Source organism: Solea senegalensis, linkage group LG21 (assembly GCF_019176455.1).
Source record: "Solea senegalensis isolate Sse05_10M linkage group LG21, IFAPA_SoseM_1, whole genome shotgun sequence".
In the NCBI taxonomy this organism is placed as follows: Eukaryota; Metazoa; Chordata; class Actinopteri; order Pleuronectiformes; family Soleidae; genus Solea; species Solea senegalensis.
In genome coordinates, this window is record NC_058040.1 from 16,388,726 (window position 1) to 16,410,913 (window position 22,188).

Here is a 22,188-nt window from a genome sequence, read left to right on the forward strand (position 1 = left end):
CGCAAGAGAGAGAGAGGGAGAGGAAAGGCGGCAAGACAATAAAGAGGAGAAACACGAGCTAATGAGATGAGATCAGAGTTACGAGGGGCAGAGGAGGACGGAGAGAGGGCAGGCGTGGTCTAAGGAGACAAGGAGGAGGAGGAGAGCCTTGAGGAAAGGTTGAAGTGTGTTGAAGAAGAGAGAACGAAAACAAGAGATAAGAGAGGAAACAAGTGCTTCGCTCGTCTGTGTTTGGGTTTTTTCAGCTCAACCAAACCAAACCTTGAACGACTCTTCAATGAAGTTTACTCAGTGTCCGATACGGATATCACGATCTGAAGTGTCTTCCACTACGTGTGATGTCAGAATAAAGTTTATTAAAGAAGCTTCTAAAGTCTTAACAACACATCTGTGCTCATGTGTTAGTATTTTATGTGGAATGTAGCGTTTTGGGGTCATTTGACTTTTTCCTGTATCTGATCCAGGAAGTTTTTCATTGTTATTAATGTTATTATTATTATTATTATTATTGAACCTTTATTTTACCAGGATGCTCCCACCGAGAGCAACAAACACACACATCAACAAGGACAACTCAATTAAACTAAGGATGTTCCGTAGTTTGTTCCAGTACCAATATGCTAACCTTGAGTATCTTCCAATACTGGTATCGGTACGATTCCGTTGATCTTCTAGCACAATAAAGTTGATTAAAGAAGCTTTTAAACTGTTACCAACACATTTGTACTGATGTATTAGTCTCCTATCTAAAACCAGTCATTTCAAAAACATAATACTCTCACAAATAATATTCTCCCAAAGGAACAAGTATTGTAAGTATTTATGGCAAATGTTGTTTATTGGATTCAGGTTGTACATTTTCCAACATCTGATCCAGTGACTTTGACCAATACTGAAACTTAGCATCGTATCGACTGGTTGTTAAAGACTTCTTGATACCAGTATCTTCCGCAAACTTGAACGTCCCTGACCCTTGATTTTAGTTTAGTTTTCTAAACTAGAATAATACGGTACAAGATTTTTAGTTATGGCTCGATACCAATTTTTTCGTGTCTGATACCAATATCGCAGTCTTGAGTATCGTATGGACTCTGAAGCTTCTAAACCCTTCACAACACATTTGTGCTGTGGCATAAGTCACCTATCTATAACTAAAAATATCATTATCTAACCACATAACAAATATTCTCCTCCAATATAGGAGATAAATGTGGATATAAAGACGCTTTATAAACACTTTATTTCTTTAAATAAATGTGGTTAAATTCTGCTACAACACAAATAATTAGACTTAAAACCAAAGAAGTGACTTTTAAATATAAGTTTTTCGATTCCATGTACGTTTTTAATCAATATAAAATGTATATTGTTTAATCATTTAGCGTATCAATATAATAAACATGATGATTTTCAATGGAACAGCCTGAAAAACCAGGAAAAGTCATCACAGATACGTCATATCGTGAGATAATAATGCGATATGACAGTTATATGTGATTTTATTCACTGCATCATTTTCTGGGCCTTTTGTGTGTTTTTATTTGAACTCGCTCTCTTCTCTCTTCATCGTCAAAGTGACACTAGCTCGTCATCTCTCGGAGCCTCTCGCTAATTTAACTCGCACAAGTCGCCGTCTCTGGCTTTTCTCGACCAGCTAATGAGACCCATCGATTCAGATAAAACCCTTGAGAAGCTGTCAAACACAAAAGAAAACAGAAGGGACAGAAAACAGGGAGACAAAAGCGTGTTTATCCTGCAGAGAGTCCATGCTAATCAACCACTTGTAGGTTCTCCACAACAAAGGCCTGATATTAGCATTTCTGCTAAGAGATATGTTTGTTTTGTCCTTTCTTCTTCATCTCTGCGTCTGTTATGTGCGATGAGAGACTCCTCTCGTGTGGTGTTTGCTGTTGTACGTCGAGTGGTTGCAGTTTGTTTTTTTTTACCCAGCGTATAAAAGGACAGAAAGGTTCTGGCGCTAATCCGCTCTCAGACATGGATCCTGTGCAGGAGGCTGCACTGACACACGGCTTACACGAGCTTACAGTCTATAATGGAAAAACACATAAAAGGACTTGAAACTGAACTGAGCTTCCTCGCCATCTCCTCCTCCTCCTGCTGCTGCTCTAACCGTGTCTCCTTGTCTCCTCTTTCCTAGCTCCCAGCTCCGCTGTTTGGTCGAGGAACGGCGGACAAGGAGCGTCGTCGCCAAACTACGAAGCTCCGCTGCACTCTCTGGTACGAACAACACAACGTCACATAAGCTACGTAGAGAATTCCAGACATTTGTCCTGACTTTTACTTACAACATATTAGTCAGAGTTCAGGCTCCGCCCCTCTCCTCAACGTACTCTCCTACTTTTCATTATTCAGTAGATAAAAAATACCAGAAGGTGTTGCTGATGTTCACAACTCTTTATTTATTTAAATGGTACGTCCATATTTATAACGTTTGCCAGCTCATATTTAGATCATCCTTTAACATGAGGAGGATAGGGGGCGCTGGTGCCAATCCCAGGTGACATAGGAGCAAAAGGCGGGGGTACACCCTGGAGTCCAGTCCATCACAGGGACACATAGAGACAAACAACTCATACGGTCAATTTAGTGTCCAATTTACCCAATTTATCCCCAAATCTGCATGTTTTTGGACTGTGGAAGGAAACTGGAGAACCTGGAGAAAACCCATGTGGAAAAGACCTTGTTGGACTTGGACCCACGTCTTCTTGTGTCCCTTAACCTTTTAAACACTCCACTCCATAGTAAATCAATGGGACAAATAACTTAAACGTAGTTGTGGAGTAGTGGAACTCAGAACAGTCAAATTTAGATCAATTCAACCACATGTCACAACAATCAAAGCTTGACGAGAGAGAATCTACCAGGTAGAACCATGACAACAACCACCACTGTATCACTGTCCAAACCAAAGTCTTTAGCGTCAGTTTTCACATTTCTTTCTGCGTCTCTACACTCTGCAGCAAAGTCGTATCGAGGACCGCCTGGAGCGCTTGGATGACGCCATCCATGTACTGCGGAGCCACGCGGTGGGTCCGTCCACGGGTATGACGGGCGGCCACGGCGACATGCACAGTCTCATCGGGGCCGCACACACGCATAACGGCGCCATGGGCGCACTGAGCAGCGGGTACGGGACAGGACTGCTGTCGGCCAACAGACACTCCCTCATGGTAAGAGCTGAGATTATGTTTTTGTGTTGTCAGGTGTGAAGTGATAATGCTGTCGTAATGGATTAAGGTTCTACTGTAGTATGTCATCAAATTGAATTTATATTTGTATGGATTCAAAGATGTGCAGGATCTGCCTCGGCAGGTTGGGGTGAAAGGAAAATTTGGGGACAGAGGAGAGGTGGCACTAAGTTCAGCATATTGGTTGTATTTTAATGGTATTGCAGTCATTTACATAAGCAGTAGAGTGATTTTTTAAAAATTATGATGTTTGACGTTGTTTTACGAGTCAGTTTAAAGAGGAAATAAAGTCCTTTTTTTATTTTTAACAGATTTTTAGCATTGCTTTACTTACATGACATTACATCAACTGCTGACTGAGGCTAAGCGAGGGCTATATCTAGGGCTAATGCAAAGACTAACGCTAGGGCTAATGCGAAAACTAATGCTAGGGCTATTGAGAAGACTAACAGTAGGGCTATTGCGAAGACTAACGCTAGGGCTATTGCGAACACTAATGCTAGGGCTAACGCTAGGGCTATTGCGAAGACTAATGCTAGGGCTAATGCTAGGGCTATTGCGAAGACTAAAGCAAAGACAAAAGCTAGGGCTAATGAAAAGACAAACGCTAGGGCTAATCATAGGGCTAATGCAAAGACTAACACTAGGGCTAATGCAAAGACTAACGCTAGGGCTAATGCGAAGACTACAAAACAGTAAAACTATTGAATTGGGGGGAGTTGTAGCAACGGTGGCCCAGTGGTTGAGCGAGTTGTCTTTCAACTGGAAGGTTGTGGGTTTGATTCCTGGCTCCGCTAGTCTAGATGCCGGTGTATTTTTGGACACTTAACCCCATGTTGCTTATGACGGCTCAGCTGAGCTTAGAATTTAAATGAAATGCTTAATGTGTGAGTGAATGGGTGAGAATGGGTGAGAATGGGTGAATGGTAAAACTGTAGCTTTGAGTGGTCACTAAAATGAGACGAGCACTAAGGAGCTGGTACACATTAAAATCCTCTATGTATAATGTTTTAATACAATAATAAATAAAACCTCAAAAGAAGACGTTTTCTTTATTGATTTCATTGCAAATGATGTTTACATGCGACAGTTGTTTGTAGACGTTTTAAAAGTAGATCAGAGCGCAACATTTAAAAAAAAAGAAATCTGTTTAGTTTCCCCTCCGACAACAAACAGCCCATCAACAGCTCTCCTCCTACGAAACATCACAAGGTCATTTATAAAAACATCATGGTTCCCCTCAGACCGGAGGAGACGAGTCACGATTAAAACCATGAGGGAAGACACTGGTAATATTTTCCACATTTAAAGCTTTTTCGTCAACTTGAAACAATAAACATAAAGAACCAAACAGCTGTGTGACATAAGGGGGCGGGGGAGAGCGGGGGAGAGCGAGCGTTATAAAACCAGTATGAACACTTTCAGATGCCCGAAAACTCTTCATTCCGACATACTCTGTTTATTTGTGTTGTGCATTTTCACGTTTTCCGCACACGCACACTTAACACCACGCGCTCACGAGTCGCCGCTGGAGTGCTGAGATAAAAATGTCCGTGTTAGTTTTCCTTCTAAATAAATCAATAAGTTAATGTGATTTAAACTGACAGTTTGGGTTTGTTTGTTTGAGGCTCTGACACACAGTGTGAGCGCCCCCTGCTCCCAGAACACAGCAGTGTGACAGAAAAAAGAAAAGATTTAAGCCACTTAACAAAAGTCTATGATCTCGCAGGAATATTTCTGTTACGTTATCTCACTGTTAGGCGGCATTTTTCATCTGGAAACCGTTTAGCCTCCTGCACCAAAGCCCATAGAGAAAGTCATTGTTTTTAGCTTTTTAGCTCACGTGAACACAGGAGCTGCTATGTTTGGTTAGCCTGTGTGACTGAGGTGAATCTGAAAAAAGCTCTTGTTTAACTGCAAGATTAGTGAGAACTTGTGTCAGTATCTCATACAACCACAAACCACAGAAACTAAATAACAGATCATTGAAATAAAAAGTGGAACAAAGTCTCATTGAATTCACCAACATAGAAGAAAAATGCTACAATGAATAGCACATGCTGCACCTTCCATGTAGATTTGAAAGATGTTGGGGGGAAAATGTTACAGGCAATTTTGGATTTATGATATTTAGATTAGGATTATGATGTTTATTTTAAATTGGCAGTGAAGAAAATGCTTAAAAATCTAATTGATATACTTAGAAAACTACTTTTCCGCTTCATTTGGAGGTCGTTTTGGAATGATTTTTTTCTCCTCCCGGGAATGTCTTCAGATATAAGTTATAAGTTGAGTTTTATGAAGTGACTTTGGAGGTTTTAGCCCAAGAAAACACTCTGGCGTTTACTTTCTCACTGAGGTTAATATTTTCAGTTTTAATCCACAGATACATGTTTTCATACGTGTGCAGCCCAGTGGAAAAAAGAGAACTGAGTCAAATGAAGTCAAGTGAAAAAAGAACACTGTTTACTTACGGAAACACACACACACACACACACACACACACACACACACATTACTCCTTGTGTGAGTGGCTGATAGACGGACTCATTACTGTAAGTACCCACATATATATGTGTGTGTGTGTGTGTATATATATATATATGTATATGTACAACATGTACAACCAGAGTTACTTGTGGTTAAATGTAATTTTTTTGGCACCCAAATATGAATTTTGAGGAAACTAATGTGACTTTTCACTCCCACTGTGGGGACTCACCTCTGTCGAGCAGTGAAATAGTTGATTCAGCATTTTTTTTTGGTAAATGTCAAATCGACAGAAATGTCAGTTATGTTAAGTCTGAAGGTTTAGAAAATGATATAGTGAACACAAACTTGTTTTTCTGCTCATTTCAGACCTGTGCATCTTTGTGCTTATAATTCTAATCACAAACGTAACCATGTAGAAATTGTATACATATATATATGTATATATATATGTATATATATATATACATATATATAAATATATGTATATATATATATATATATATATATATATACATGTGTATATATATATTTATATCACTCCGTATCAAAACAAATATTGATAATGAAGGTCACTTGAGTTTGACACCCCCGGTTTTAGACTTAAACAATCACTGATTTTTACAAGAATTCAAATCAACATGATTTAAAAAGGATAATCCTAATTCATTGAACTAGGATTACACGCTGATTGTAGTGGTGCACATAAACATTGGCTAAAATAAATGCCGGGTTGAATAAAGGAACTTTGTGACTCAGTGCTTTAAACACGACTCAGCATTAAAACACAGGTGTTTCCTGGATCATTTATTATTATTAGTTTAGCTCAGTTTAGCTCAGCTCAGCTTAGTTTAAATCACATTTTGTGTTTGCCGAGGCTACGTTCACAGTTAATTTCTGTTTGTTTTTAAAATGACATTACAATATGTACAGTGCTTAACAGATTTATCAGAACACCTGTCATAAAAACAAGAAAAAATTACTTACTATATTATTTATTAGGCAAATGTAATTTTAATGCTTTGTCTCTGTGAGAAATCAGAAAAGAATCAAGCATAACATCCAAATATGATCAATGCTGTTTATTTAGGGAAGCTGTGGCTTTGGTGGTCCAATAACTGTGTTGTGCAGTTCATATCTCTCTCTCTCTCTCTCTCTCCATTTATATATATATATATGTATAGATATGAATAGATATAGATATGTATATATGTATATATATACATACATATATATATATATATATACATATATATATATATATATACATATATTCTCCCAGACCAATGGTCCTTATATTTATTACTGGTAGCTAAACCACTTGAGGAAGCATATGTGTGCGATTACATCATCGTTTCCCAAAAAGAAAAGGGTCTCACTTTCTGTCCGGACTAAATGACAATGTGTTTTAAAGTGAAACATCCGTATGAATGTACATTGTTACACAACAGAGTGTAAACAGGAAGTCTGGAACAATAAACAAGGACGAGACTCAACAGAAATGTGAAGGAGAAGAAAAAAATGAAGTGAGTGGAAAGTAGAAACAACAGGAAGTGGAGGGGGTGATGTCATTTCTTAACTCAAGCCATTGTGACCGTGTTACTCTCGTCTCTTCTTTCATTCTTTCTTTCTTCCCTTTTTTCTCAACCTCTTGTTTTTCATTCTGTTTTTCTTCACCTTTAATCGCTGTAACTAAAGTCATCTCCTCAGCTCTGGTTCTCTACATAAAAACTCTATTTTTAACAAATATTCCTAACTTTATGCCACTTTTTCACCTTCTCTATTTACATGATACTTTTTCCCTCTGTCTCTCTCTCATTCTGTCTTGCTTTCAGAGCCACATGTGCACACACACACACACACACAGCTGTATGTAGTTTGGCAGTGTTAGACAGAGACGCCTGCAGGCTGAGGTCATAACTCTGGGAAAACAGGTGGTAGACTGATGTGGGAGAGGGGGCGGGGCATACATGTACACAGACACAAATCCATTGTATGCACTCAGGATACACAGCACGTTTAAAGGGACAGCTCAGGGTTTCCTGAAGGTGTGGTTGCACAGCATGACGACACGCAGGATCGTCGTCTCCTGCTTAAGAATACGTTTACGACGTGATCTTAGAGAGGCTGTTTGGTCTGTCAACAAAACCGTTCAATTCCACGCCAAATTCCATCGAGAAAATCAGCGGTTTTAGCCCGCGGTGACACAGGAGCTGCAGGTCTGATGCTGCCTCGTGTGGCGAGTTTGTGTCACTGGGGTCAATCTGAGTGTCTATAAGCAACATAAAACAATGTTCATATAGATATAAGTGAGTCATTTTGTTTAGTGGATAAAATCAAGTTTCCCTCGTTTCCCACTGGTCTCATGCTTGTTCTCAGCACTGTTAAACTATGTGTCAGGACCTTATCATTTAAAAAGTAATATACACGCATGTGTTCCTGTAGTTTCCTCTTTATTAGAATGAATGTGGAGCGTCACGTTGTCTGATTCCAGTACGTTTCCCAACCAACAGCAGAAATCATACACACAGACTGACGTGAAAACTGAGCGTGACCTGCTGAAAGAAAAACAAACCGAGGAGGAAGAAAAATATACCAGCGTTTTTTAAAAATGTGTTTTCAGTTCTGCTGTCTGCAGCTCAGTGTGGATTCTGACCCTGAAACAAGGGGAAGGGTTAGTGGAGATGAATGTTTCTCTCCCTCTCTCTTCCCCACTCGCTCGCTCTCCATTAAGCCGCAGTTTCACATTAAGTGAAATGGATCATAATCTGCTTCAGTTTGCCGTAAAACACACTAATGCCTTTTAATACTCTTTGCTTCTCTTCTCCGTGTCTCTAAGTTCACTCCCGTTAGAGCTGATAGGAATTGACTTCCCTCCATTTACGTCTCGTTCATTTGATCTGTCTTTACGTGATAGTTTCATATTAGAAATAATGTAATGCTGTATATATATATATATACTCACATAAGAAATCATCAACAAAGTGAGAAAATTCATCTTTAAATTACTAGTGATGCGACAATATACAGTATTATTATTATTATTAGTGGTATTGTTATTATTATTATTATTATGAATGAGAATAATAATAATAATCATTGTGAATTTTTATTATTGTGATAATCGTGAATGGAGAAAAACATAAATGTGTCACATGAGTGACTTGAAAATCCCATCTATCTCACCAGCATAGTGTCCTAGTCATTTATGAGCTTCATTTAATTCCTGTAAAAAAAAAAAAAGATGATATTTCTCACCATCGTAGGTGCGGACAGAGGCTACTTATGTTTATGTCTAAAAATGATTCTGGATAATTGTGACTGAAAATGTTTATAAGCTTAAAACACAGTTGAAACTTCATTTCCAGTCGTCGTCTTTATACGGTGTGTTTTAAAGCTTGTCAATGAAATATAATATTTACATAAGAACATTCCATTTTCTTGACACTTTTACACAAAGCAGGAGTCTGACGTTCTCCGCTCCGTTCATTAAAATGAAAGGAAAACAAAGAAAACATACATGTCATTCCGCCACTGGAAAATGTTGCTGCACTTTTCCCTCCAGTGGAAATCCAACATCAACACTGAGCGCTCTCTCTCTCTCTCTCTCTCCCTCTCTCTCTCTCTCTCTCTCTCTCTCTGTAATTTACTGCAGCAGGTGCTTTCTGTTTCAGGAGAGACTGTACAGTGTGTGTGTGTGTGTGCGTGTACGTAAGTGTAGATTTATAAATATCTCATACTCAAAAAATGCAGTTTTTTCTTTCCCTCATACATTTATTACGTTTTTTATTCTCATGAAAACGTTTTATTTTGTCTATAGTTAGAAGTGTTTATTATAGTAATATCTTAATTGCAAATATTTGTATATGAATTTCATGTGTATGTGTAGTTTGCTCACTGACCTCTAGTGATCATATTAATTAATTGGGGTTCAAAAAGGGGCGTGTGTTTACTTTGTCTATGTAAGACAGTCCCTGTAATGTAGTGCAATCAATGGGATGTCACGTTTTATTCCCCTAAAAAGTTAGTAGGCCCTGAGAATTTGGGTCCTCACAAAGCAGGTGAGACGTCAGGTTTGTGTCCTCACAAAGCAGGTGAGATGTCAGGTTTGTGTCCTCACATTTGTGTCCTCACATTTGTGTGCAGGTGAGATGTCAGGTTTGTGTCCTCACATTTGTGTCCTCAAAGCAGGTGAGATGTCAGGTTTGTGTCACAGTGTCCTGGCGGGTGTCAGGTTGTGTCCCCACGTGTCCTCACAAAGCAGGTGAGACGTCAGGTTTGTGTCCCCACATTTGTGTCCTCCAAAGCAGGTGAGATGTCAGGTTATTGTCCCCACATTTGTATCCGCATGAGACATCAGGTTTTGTTACATTTCTGTCCCCTGCCAGGTTGTGTCCCCACAAAGCGTGATGAGAGTGTCATCCCACATTTGTCCACAAAGCAGGTGAGATGTCAGGTTTGTGTCCTCACATTTGTGTCCTCACAGGTGAGATGTCAGGTTTGTGTCCTCACATTTGTGTCCTCACAAAGCAGGTGAGATGTCAGGTTTGTGTCCCCACATTTGTGTCCTCAGGCGTCAGGTTGTGTCCCCATTTTGTGTCCTCAGGTGAGAGGTCAGCCTCAGGTGAGATGTCAGGTTATTGTCCCCACATTTCCCACGCCGGTGAGACATCAGGTTTTTGTCCCTACATTTCTGTCCTCACAAAGCGGTGAGACAGGTTGTGTCCCCACAAAGTAGTTGAGATTTCAGGTTGGTGTCCCCACATTTGTGTCCTCAAGCAGGTGAGGTTTTGTCCCACATTTGTGTCCACACAAAGCAGGTGAGACGTCAGGTTTGTGTCCTCACATTTGTGTCCTCACAAAGCAGGTGAGATGTCAGGTTTGTGTCCTCACATTTGTGTCCTCACAAAGCAGGTGAGATGTCAGGTTTGTGTCCCCAATGTTCACAAAGCAGGTGAGATGTCTGGTTTGTCCCCACATTGTGTCTCACAAAGCGGGTGAGGCGTCAGGTTGTGTCCCCACATTTGTGTCCTCACAAAGCAGGTGAGACGTCAGGTTTGTGTCCCCACATTTGTGTCCTCACAAAGCAGGTGAGATGTCAGTTGTTATCCCCACATTTGTATCCGCAAAGTGGGTGAGACATCAGGTTTTTGTCCCCACATTTCTGTCCTCACAAAGCGGCGTCAGGTTTTGACATTTGTGTCTCACAAAGCGGGTGAGACGTTTTTGTCCCCACATTTGTGTCCTCACGGGTGAGACGTCAGGTTTGTGTCCCACATTTGTGTCTCTGGCGGTGTCAGGTTTGTGTCCCCACATTTGTGTGTCAGGTTTGTGTGTCCCCAGACGGTTTGTGTCCCCACATTTGTGCGGTGTGTCCACACCCGCAGTTGAGATTTCAGGTTTGTGTTTGTGTCCTCACAAAGTTGTCAGGTTTTGTCCCCACAAAGCAGTTGAGATTTCAGGTTTGTGTCCCCACATTTGTGTCCTCACAAAGCGGATGAGATGTCAGGTTGTGTCCCCACAAAGCAGTTGAGATTTCAGGTTTGTGTCCCCACATTTGTGTCCTCACAAAGCAAGGTTTGTGTCCCCACAAAGCAGTTGAGATTTCAGGTCAGGGTGAAGATGTCAGGTTTGTGTCCCCACATTTGTGTCCCCACAAAGCAGGTGAGATGTCAGGTTTGTGTCCCCACAAAGCAGGTGAGATGTCAGGCTTGTGTCCCCACATTTGTTTTACACAGATGTATGGAAGTATAGAAAATTGACATTTGACAGAAATTTCCTGAGCCGTAAATACGTCCGCCAATATTTGAATGACCTTTTACTGTAGCGCCACCATGAGGACAAACTTTGCATCTAAATATTCTGACCTTCTTCTTTATGTAGCGTCGTCCTCAATCATCTCTCTGAAGTAACAAAAGTGATGTCGCGTCTCCTTCTCTCCTCCTGCCCTCAATCGTTCTTTTTGTCGAGCTGCATGTGTGTGTGTGCGTTTTGTGTGTGTGTGTGTGTGTGTGTGTTTTATTTCAGTCTGCGACAATAATCGAAAACGACAAATGGAAATTGCAGAAATAAACGCGTCTAATGCAAGGTGAAATATTACAATTTACAGAGGCAGTAAATCGGCAGAGTTTATTTTTTCTTCTCTCAGACTTGTCCCTACTGTTTACAACCACATGACAAATCTGTGTGTGTGTGTGTGTGTGTGTGTGTGTGTGTGTGTGTGACCCAGAAAAGTGCCTCTGTCTCCTCTCCTTGTGTTATCACTGCACACACTTCACACTGATCATTGCAGATGACAGTTACTCGGCGCCTCCCTCTGTTTCTCGTTTTCTGTCTAAATGGGGGGAAAAAAAAAAGTTGGAAATTATATAAAACAATGGAAAAGTGGAGAATTGACCAAATCAAATCAAAGTGATCTGAAGTGGACTTCATCTTTCTTGGCTTTAAACAGCCTTTTTCTGACTCGACACCACAGTGTAAACCTGTCTGTTTACTGCACCATAGAGGAAATCAGCAATTGTACCTCACAGTATTTAGAAGTTGTTGAAAACTGAACTATCCCTTTAAAATGTTGACCAGAATACCCAATATTCATATATCTGTGGCAACATTATCACATAAAAATGTGAGGCTATAATAATGTTCCCCTGCTGTCCTGCTTCTACTGTCAACGTGACTTTTAAAAGCATTTAAAACTGTCAGATTTTCTGAGGGTCCTTGAATGCACCCACAAGAAATGGTTTAAAAACACTTGTGTTTGTGTGATGGTGTCGCTGTAGTGTGATATTACAGCGTGAAGTAGTGGCTGTTCTCTCCTTGTTGGTGCATTCAAGGACACTCTGACCTTTGAGTTTGGTGAGTTGGCTGCTCAACAGTCACATTTTTGTTTGTTTTTTTGTTTTTAAGGCAAAAGGAGGCGACAGAACACGAAAAATCCACTGTATTCTTTTCACAGTGTCCTTTTTTTCCCCCCCCGACTGTCTAAACACAGATGCTGGAGTGTCCTTGAACGCAGCTCTGACAGAAAACACAACAAACCCAAAACAAGTGTAAACACTGACAAAATATTGTTAACTCAAGGTCCACTTAAGGGCTTTTTTCTGCATTTAATGGACACAGCTGAAATAAAAATCAACTTGTTTTACTTGTTGGCAGAAAAATCAAAGCTTTTCTCTAAAGTGAGGGGATAATCCAAGTGTGGATATATGAGACGCTCGCACCAGGAAACGGCCTGAGATACAAATGTTCTTATTTTCAGTGTCACTCACACGGTTTAGTTTAGGAAACATGTTTTATTCACCGTTAGACTTTTAGAGAGACACTGAGAGAATTTACATCACATCACAGAATGAAGCTCTTTGCTCACATTTATACTCAGTGACATGAACTGACCACACGAGGCAGCAGTGGACCCTGTCAGCTAAAATCGCTCATTTTCTCTAAACTTGAGTTTCCTGTCAGAAACGTTCGTATAACTCATATATTCTGAAGCTGATGTAGATGTGATAAGGTGCGTCTTTGTTTTAGTTTCCACACGATGTCAGTATCTAGATCAGGTTTATCTGCGCTCCACTCAGATGTCAGTATCTAGATCAGGTTTATCTGCGCTCCACTCAGAAGTCAGTATCTAGATCAGGTTTATCTGCGCTCCACTCAGATGTCAGTATCTGATCAGGTTTATCTGCGCTCCACTCAGATGTCAGTATCTAGATCAGGTTTATCTGCGCTCCACTCAGATGTCAGTATCTAGATCAGGTTTATCTGCGCTCCACTCAGATGTCAGTATCTAGATCAGGTTTATCTGCGCTCCACTCAGATGTCAGTATACGTGGCAGCACAAATATTGCAGCTACAGGCGCAGCAGATCACTTCCTGTGTTATTTATTTATATGCGTCTCCTCCGTCTGTCCCCTCGTCTTCCCTCCTCATCGAACCAAATTAAGGATGAGCGAAGGAAGGCTCGTTAAAATGTAAAAGCCCTCCATTAAAAATGTACACCACGCTCTCCCTCTCTGCTGCCATTTTACATCCAGGGAGACGACGAGGGGAAGAAAGAAAACAAAGAGAGAGACGCAGGACAACTTTATTTACATGATGATTTACACTAAACAGTTTTCATCTGGAATAAAGCAGATTACAGTAGATTAACATGATCTTTGCGCAATATCAACAAACATATTCAATTATGGATTCTTTTTCTTAATCATTATGTCAGTTAATTAGTGAGTAAACTGTCGAAACTAGAAAATTAAATGTGTGAAAAAAAAATATATATATATAAATTCTCTTCTAAGTTCCTACCCCCTTTCATCCAGTCAAAACCTTTACCTACGTAAAAGTTTTATTTTTTTGTTACATACATGACGTTAGTGCCGATATTTGCCCTGAAAGATATTTGTTTTTATTTAAAACAAAAAAACTATGATTGCCATAAAAAAATCTAAGTCAGTCGAGCACTTCACTTTCACACTGTGACGCCGTCCTGACAAGGGTACGACAAAAAGTTTGAATTCGAGCGTGATGTGACAAAACTCGAAACGTGAATCGCGTTGTTATAGCAACCAACCAACCGACCAACCAACCACCGCTTCTGTTTCAGCCTGATCGGTCAAAGCTAATAAAAAACAGGCTCACATGAGGCTCATGAAGACGTGCACCTGTTCACAACTTTGGACATGGTGTTTACATCGGCTAAACTTTACTTTCTGTGTGTGTGTGAGTGTGTGTGTGTGTGTGTGTGTGTGTGTGTGTGTGTGTGTGTGTGTGTGTGTGTGTGTGTGTGTGAGAGCAGTCCTGACTCATATCAAGCAACTGTCCCACAGAGCTCAGGAAAGAAGAAAAAAAAACTCTGAACCACAGGATGCAATAAGAAAACTGGCATCTCTCTCTCTCTCTCTCTCTGTCTCCCTCTCTCCCTCTCTCTCTCTCTCTCTCTCTCTCCTCTCTTACACACACACACACACACACACACACACATGCAAAGTGAGCCCATCTCGTGCCAAAACAGTGAGTCTCTGCTGGAAGCTGCTCGATGCTCTGGGAATTAGAAATCCCACAATTAAACATATGGGCATTAAGATAATTGTCAGTTGTGCTGCTTTCGTATGTGTGTGTGTGTGTGTGTGTGTGTGTGAGCTTGGCTGAATCCTATCCATCTGTCTGACACACACACACACACACACACACACACATTCAGGCCTACACACCCTACAGCTCTCACTGAAAATACACATAAAAAAACCCACGTTAAATAAAAAACTATAAATACACACGTCAGACGTGGAGATGTGAAGCCAGACTGAAACACACACTCACACACCTATGTACCCGTCTGGGACCTTAAAACCTGGTTTTAGGGTTAGGGTTAGTACTGGGTTTAGTTTAGGTTTAGGGTTAAGGGATAGGCACTTCGTTGCGATAGTTAAGGTAAGGGTAAGGGGTTAGAGGATGTATAATGTCTATGAGGGTCCTCACTTTGACTCGTGCACAAACGTGTGTGTGTGAGAGGACAGATGGAGACCTTTAGTGACTTAGAAAGGAAGACGCTGCCCTCAACTGGCTGAAGGTAAAACTACAAGAAAGAAAGACATTTAAAATGTATAGAAATCATTTATATATGTAACAGTGTGTTGGATTATAATAAATATTCACAAAAACATAACATAATAACATTATTTTAATGTTTCTCTTTAAAAGAATCAATAAACTGAGCAAGATTTATACAGATTTAAAACTCACAAGATTGGGATTATTTCTTTTAGTGAGTTAGAATTTGTATTTTTCAAACACTGAAACATTGATTATGAAATGAGGTCATGTGACCACAGCAAAATATTTATTTTTTAGTGTACTGTATATTTGTGTTTTTCATTTATTAGTGTATTTGGACATTTATACTATTTTTATTTCTCTCATATTTTTGCATGTTGTGTTTTTTTTCCCTTCCAATTATTCATACTATTTATTTGTTTAAAAAAATCAAATCTAATAAATCCTCTAGAAGTCCCTACAGGTTAAGCTTTTTCCACCAGTTCATTTATCATGATGTTCCCTTATTATTATTATTATCATTATTATTATATATGTTTTATTTTTATGAACAACAAACAAAATGCTAAAGTCATTTATCTTGTAAAATAGGTCGTAACTAATCTAAGAGTTATTTGTTTTTTAGCAGCGTCGGCAAAAAAAAAAAAGCGCACAGATGTTTTTATGAATGAATGAATTTATGTGTTTACTTATTTTGATCATGAAAGTAAAAGATTTTTGAATTGAATTTATTTTAAAACATGTCACTTTTTATTGGTTATTGTCAGAAACTGTGAGGTTTTACTCATTTAAAAGTACAACATTCTGAGTGAGTGAGTGAGTGAGTGAGTGAGTGAAGGTTGTTTGTTGTTTTGCACACGGCGTCTGATCGGCTGTTTGTGTTTCTTCTTCTTTTTTTTTAATCCCAGGTGGGTTCTCACAGAGAAGACGGCGGTCTGCGTGGCGGACACTCGATGGCGAGTCAGGTGCCGGTGCCTCAGCTGCCCGTTCAGTCAGCGACCTCGCCCGATCTCAACCAGCCTGACCCTTACCGCGGTACGACATCACACACACACACACACACACACTTCATTACTCAGTGAATTCAACCACAAAAACCTAACAAAATAAGAAAAGACAGACAGACAGACAGACAGATAGTTCTAAAGTTGAATCTCATTTTCCCGTAGACTTTCATTTAAACAGAGTTTTTCTTGCACCTGGCAGAGTCGCCCCCTGGTGGCTAATTGCCAGTCCTACCATACTTCTTGGTCCACAAGTCTCTACGTTGATTTTTAAGAACATTTCTTCTGGTGTGTTTCTATGCAGACGATGTTGTGATGTTATGAGGACACCACACGATGATCATTCAAATGCTTATTGAAAGTAAATGTTGTTGTTATCACGCTGTTTTTGCTCGTTTACACCAAAAACTGAAGGAAACGTCCAAAACGTAAAAATAAATCATAGATGGAACAAAATGACATTGAGACACAGTTCAGTTGTGAGGGAACATCAGTGTGTGTGTGTGTGTGTCATATGGAAGTGGAGGGTATATGAGTGAGCAGTGGAGCAAATTAGCCCTGAGTTGGTTTTTAAAGGCTGAAAATAAGTTTGCTGGCAGCAAAGTTGAGCCAGCGGCAACTTCAGCCAAGTGTGTAATGAGTGACACACACACACACACACACACGCACACACACTTCAGAGCGTGTGTTGAGGCTGTAAATAAAGGATATTAAATCGTTCCTGGCAGGAAAAGTTAGTGCTTTGGCAGAGCCGTGGCTTCCTCAGGTCTTTAATTTTTCAAAATTTATGAACAATAAAGGTTGGATTTTGTATTAAATTTGTCATTTTATGAGATTTTATCTCTCTCCAGGAGCACGGGTGGTTTTAAACTCAATATAACTACATGTGCATAACTTAAAGGGAGCTGCTTTTGTCTAAACTTTGCACAGCACTAAAGGGAGGAAACCCGACATAAATCCTGAGGTGTGGAATAATCCGCCACAGTCTACGTCCATCAAACAGCTACTGGACTATTAAATATGACTTTTAGTTTCTTTATCGGAAATGACAATGAATGAAAGCACAGAACAAACTATTATTATTATTATTATTATTATTATTATTATTATTATTAGAATTTGAGACATTTCTGCCTCTGTTTTGTTCCACAGCAAAACACACACATATTTACATTCTCTATAGTTTTTCTTTTGTTAAAGTCCAAATAAAAAGATAAATCGTTAAATAGATGAATAGTTAAAAGTAGTAAAAAAAAAAGACAATGATCATTTTATTGTTTTGGAACACACTTGAAAAAATAAAATAACATTCTCTATTAATGACAAATATAAAAATAACGTAAAGCTACACACGTGATATTATCGCACCAGTAAATGACCTCACTGTGATTGTGTTGGCAGGATTCTCTGTGCAATGCATTGTGGGATACTTAGTTATTGCCAATATACGAGATGTATAGGATTTACTGGCTCTTTTTTAAATCTGCCGATAGTTGTTTAGTTGCAGAAATTATGGGCTAGATCAATGGACAAGAAGGAGTTGTTTCCGTTGGCGTGGTTACACGGAGGCGTTCAGGGACACAAAGTGACTTTTCACCATTTTAAATGAAGCCGTTTTATGCACAAACACAAGGCAATTGTATGGAAAGAGACGACAAACACACAAACATTAACACGTGCACACACACAGGCCGTCACTCACAGCCGCGCACAAAATGCCTCCAGTCAGGCAAACGGAGATTCAAAATGGCTGACACTTGGAAATGTGTGTGTGTGTGTGTGTGTGTGAGATGTTGGCAGTGTCCCAGTGACAGATCCATACAGACGTTGTGTATAAAGACTGCAGTGTTCAGCTGACGAGAGACAGACAGACAGACAGACAGACAGAGAGAGAGCCGACATCTTGGGGGTCGACTTGAGAATTAACTGTCGACTTAATGCAGCAGATTTTTGCTTCGTGTTCTGAATTTTCGAGCGTTCTGTTTTTTTTTCCCTCACATTATTTTACTGAAAATGTTCTTTTAAGGGTTAAAAGTTAATTTGTCGACAATGAGGAAACTCACATTTACGTCCCCACAAAATAACCAACACAGAAATGACGACAGCAAATAACTGTTTTTTTAATTTATTTATTTGAGGGCAGCAAAATTGGGGTTCAATTTTCAGGGAATTAAATGGAGATTAAGAGGATATTTTGGATGGTGGGATTCTAAATGAAATTCCTGAATAAAGCAGTTCAACTTTTATTTTTAGGGTTAAAATTGAACCAACACAGAAATGACGACAGCAGAATGGAGAGACTGTGGTCAATTAAATCCAGATTAAAGAGGTTTTATTTTGTGCAGCACAACTTTTATTTTTAACCCTCAGGCGTCATTACGGACAATCCTTTGTGCGCGTGGCACAATTATTCTGAAAGAAAGTCCCTCTCATGACAGATTTACAAATTCAAATTAAAAAAAAAATCTAATGGATCAATAGAGCACTGTCGAAAAAAAATGACTCTTAATTCATTAGAGGACAAAAATGTCCACTTCCAAAAACATGACAAATTGGTATTTTTTCTGCTTTTTTTCTGCACAAATCTCTTAAACAACAAAAAGACCAAACATTCATTCAATCATTTTGAGGATTTTAACCCTTTAAATTCGAAGCAATATCTTATTAGTGACAGACATTTAAGGTAAAGTATTGAAATATAAAAATAGTATTATTAATACATTTGTTTTCAAGTGTTTTCTGTCAATTTGTATTTATGACTATCATTATTATTAATAGACCATAATTGTGCTACTTTATTCAAACAGCTGATCACGTATCAAATTGCCAACAATAAGTCCAGAGAATCCGTCGACTTCAACCCACTGACACCTATCATAGGGAGTAAATTATTATTATTAATAAAATATTCAAGTTTCCTCTGTTCAGAAAGGACAATAAGGCAGATTTTAAACGACAAAGAAACAACTGCAAAAACGTATGAGTATTTTACTGTATGTAATTCAAATGATATAATCATTAGAATCATTTTAAAGTCAGAAGTTTATGTTGAATGATGTGCTTTTTGAAAGTTGTATTATAAGCCTTTAATCAGCGTGATGTAAAACCCTGATGTAAACACTTTACAGCCACGTTATTTTTTCTTCTTCTGCTGTTTGCTGTCGTGGGAGATTCTGCACCTGCGTCTCTTCAATAAAAAAACAGAAATGCGACTTTAGTGAGAAATTCTAAGTTGCTCATGCAGCAGGATCCCGTCTCATCTGGACATTACGTTAAATGTTTTTTCTTAGAAGTGAAACCTCAGTTTTTCTCAGAGCTGATTAAGTTGTTTTTTTTTTTGTCTGAGTGTTCTAGAAAAAAAACAACTGACTTTGCTGCTGTTTTTTTTTTAAACGTGTGGTTAAATGTCAGCGATTAAAGCTGCTGCTAAAAACTTTATATTCTAATCTAAAGTGTTGGACACGAGTCTCTCACATCAGGCTCTGATGTAAATCTAATGATGCTCCTCCTCCATGTGGGCGGAGTCATGGCGTTATTTTATACGTGACTTGTAAAGCAGTTGTTTTGGGTGTAACTGAATCATTAGAATCAGTGGATTAAAAAGATTAGTCCACAGTTCTCCGTCTGACACTGAACTGAAATGCCACTGAACTCACGATCGTCAGCTTTGAGCGGTGCTGTCGCTAAATACACCAGAATATTGAGATTTTACACATTTTCCTTTGCTAAATGTCTGAGATTAACGCATGTTTAAGTCTTTTTAACATCAGTTCTACAGTTCTAACTACACTTAGCCGTTGTTCGCGTTGATTCTTGTGTCAGATGTTCGGTGACTCTTCCAGTGACGACACTCTCTGTCGACGTCACATTTTAGTATCAGCTCAGTTCACTTGGAACCTCGTCAGAGCAGGAACTAAAAAAAACTACCACTGATGGAAAAGCCAGAAAAAAGTGAGTAGAGCCGAGTCGAAAGTCGCGCTAGAACTGTACGATGGAAAAGCACAATAAATACCCAACTACAATTTATCCAATCAGGAGCCAGAACTCCACAAAGAGGCGGTCCTTTGTTTGTTAGTGTGTAAAAACCCCTCCCACCAAATGTGTCCCTTAGACGACATGGGGAGGAAGGATTTCTGCTGCATTCCATTTACATCAGAAGTTGGAGAAAACATGGAAATGGAATGTATCTCATGCTCGCTGTTGTTAGCAATACCAGTCAATCACAACCAAGGTTGATCCGAGTTTCCTTCTACAAATGGAACGCACCATAACACGTATGTTTTTTTGATGTAACCCATCCTCTCTCCTCCACCCCTCCCGCAGCTCTGTCCGGAGGCCTTCAGGGTCAGAGCACCTCCTCCGTCAGCTCCGAGATCAAGTCTGAGGACGAGGGGGACGAGAACCTGCTGCAGGACTCCAAGCCCCTGGACACCAAGAAGGAGGACATGGACAACAAGGACCTCAAAGCTCTTGATAGGTCAAGATCTAGGTAACCCCGCCAACCTCAGACGCTCGCTTCCATCAAAACTCAGAGCTGCGCTGGAACGCACAATTCCCAAACACTCCCAGGCTCAGAGACCTTCCTTGTGCCACAGAACCTCTCCAAGCAGACACAGGGATAGAGATAGAACCATTAAAACAAAGATTTTTATACGTTCCTGGAGAAATCATGATTGGGACTTCAGTGTAAGGGACAGTTCAAGTTTTTTTAGGAGTATCTTTGGTGCTTTATCTCACCATTAGACACCCTTTTGCAACAGGAAACTGAAGTTTGTAAAAAAAAGCAACAAGTTCATGGTCCACTGCTGCCTCATATGATGACTTTTGTTTTTAAAATACAGAAGTTGGAAAAAGACAGATTTGAACTTCCTGATGGAGGCAACAATGGATCAACAAATAATCCTTGATTTTCTCTGTGGACTTTGGTGCAGGGACCTAAAGGGTTGTCACAAAGTGATGCAGGTTGTCCAACAACAAGAGAAGCAAACCTGTGTTGTGCTGGTTCTAGACAGCAGGGGGCAGCAGCTCATACTACCACTGATAGTAGTAGAAATAAGTCATTTTTGGAGACAAAGGACTCAAGGAAGGATTTCAGCTCGTGGGTGTTTTGGGAAGCAGCCTCTGGACTTTGATGAAGTGACCAAGTGTGATGAGAAGCAGCTAAAAAAATATCAGTTGAACACAGAGACACAAATCGCCCATGTCCATCAGGTGTCTCTCGGTCAGACGGAGAGACACCTGATGGACGTGCAGCTCCTGGTTGATTCCTTCAGTCTCTCCATGGTCTTGAGCCTGGTTTTAACTGTTTCTCACGCAGGAGAGTAGGAACCCACAGTCAATATTCTCAAAGAAGTGCTGACTCTCGTTCAGGACTGGGAAAGGAAACACAAACTGAAACAGCAAAAAAATAAATTAAATCAAATTCAAAGTTTATAACAAACTAAATGAATAAAATCTGACATTTTATGAGAATTGGAAACATGAGTTTTAGTTTCAGTGTGGATTTCCCGTCCTGTACAGATGAGCAGTCTTCATCCCTCCAACAATAAACCATCATAAGTTTATTAGGTTAGATTTTTTTAACCGGAGGTCAAATGAAATCAGAAATATTTGAATCCCAATCCCTGAGATGATGGTGGCGGCCATGATGATACAAATGTACTGTAGATTTCTCTGCTGTAGTTCCTGTTGTATATATATATATATATGTGTGTTTTATAATGTCTGTTGTGCCACCAGAGGGCGCTATGTGCTATGTCAACAAATCTCAGGAGAAGAAGATTAGAAGTTTACCAGAAATCTGTGGCCTGTTGCTTCAGGCTAGCACTCCCTCGTTACTGTAGCCGCTACTAGCATTAGCATTCGGAGTAACACTGGGTGGTAATTAGTAAATAACTGTAATGTTCTTGAAGCACATGACCGCATCTATGACCTAC

At 39.6% G+C, this 22,188-nt stretch overlaps 1 protein-coding gene across 8 annotated transcripts in view; it reads left to right on the forward strand.

Moving 5' to 3' along the window:
- LOC122787108 (transcription factor 4-like) overlaps positions 1-22,188 on the forward strand; it is a 159,714-nt gene that overhangs the window by 128,778 nt on the left and 8,748 nt on the right. For 5 of the 8 annotated variants that reach the window (XM_044053688.1, XM_044053689.1, XM_044053685.1 and 2 more), the window contains 4 exons: positions 2,159-2,238; positions 2,982-3,191; positions 16,157-16,283; positions 20,576-20,741. In XM_044053688.1, coding sequence (XP_043909623.1) covers positions 2,159-2,238; positions 2,982-3,191; positions 16,157-16,283; positions 20,576-20,741 — 583 coding nt within the window. The remainder of the gene's footprint in view (positions 1-2,158; positions 2,239-2,981; positions 3,192-16,156; positions 16,284-20,575; positions 20,742-22,188) is intronic. The other 3 variants (XM_044053686.1, XM_044053691.1, XM_044053694.1) reach the window with 1 other exon arrangement.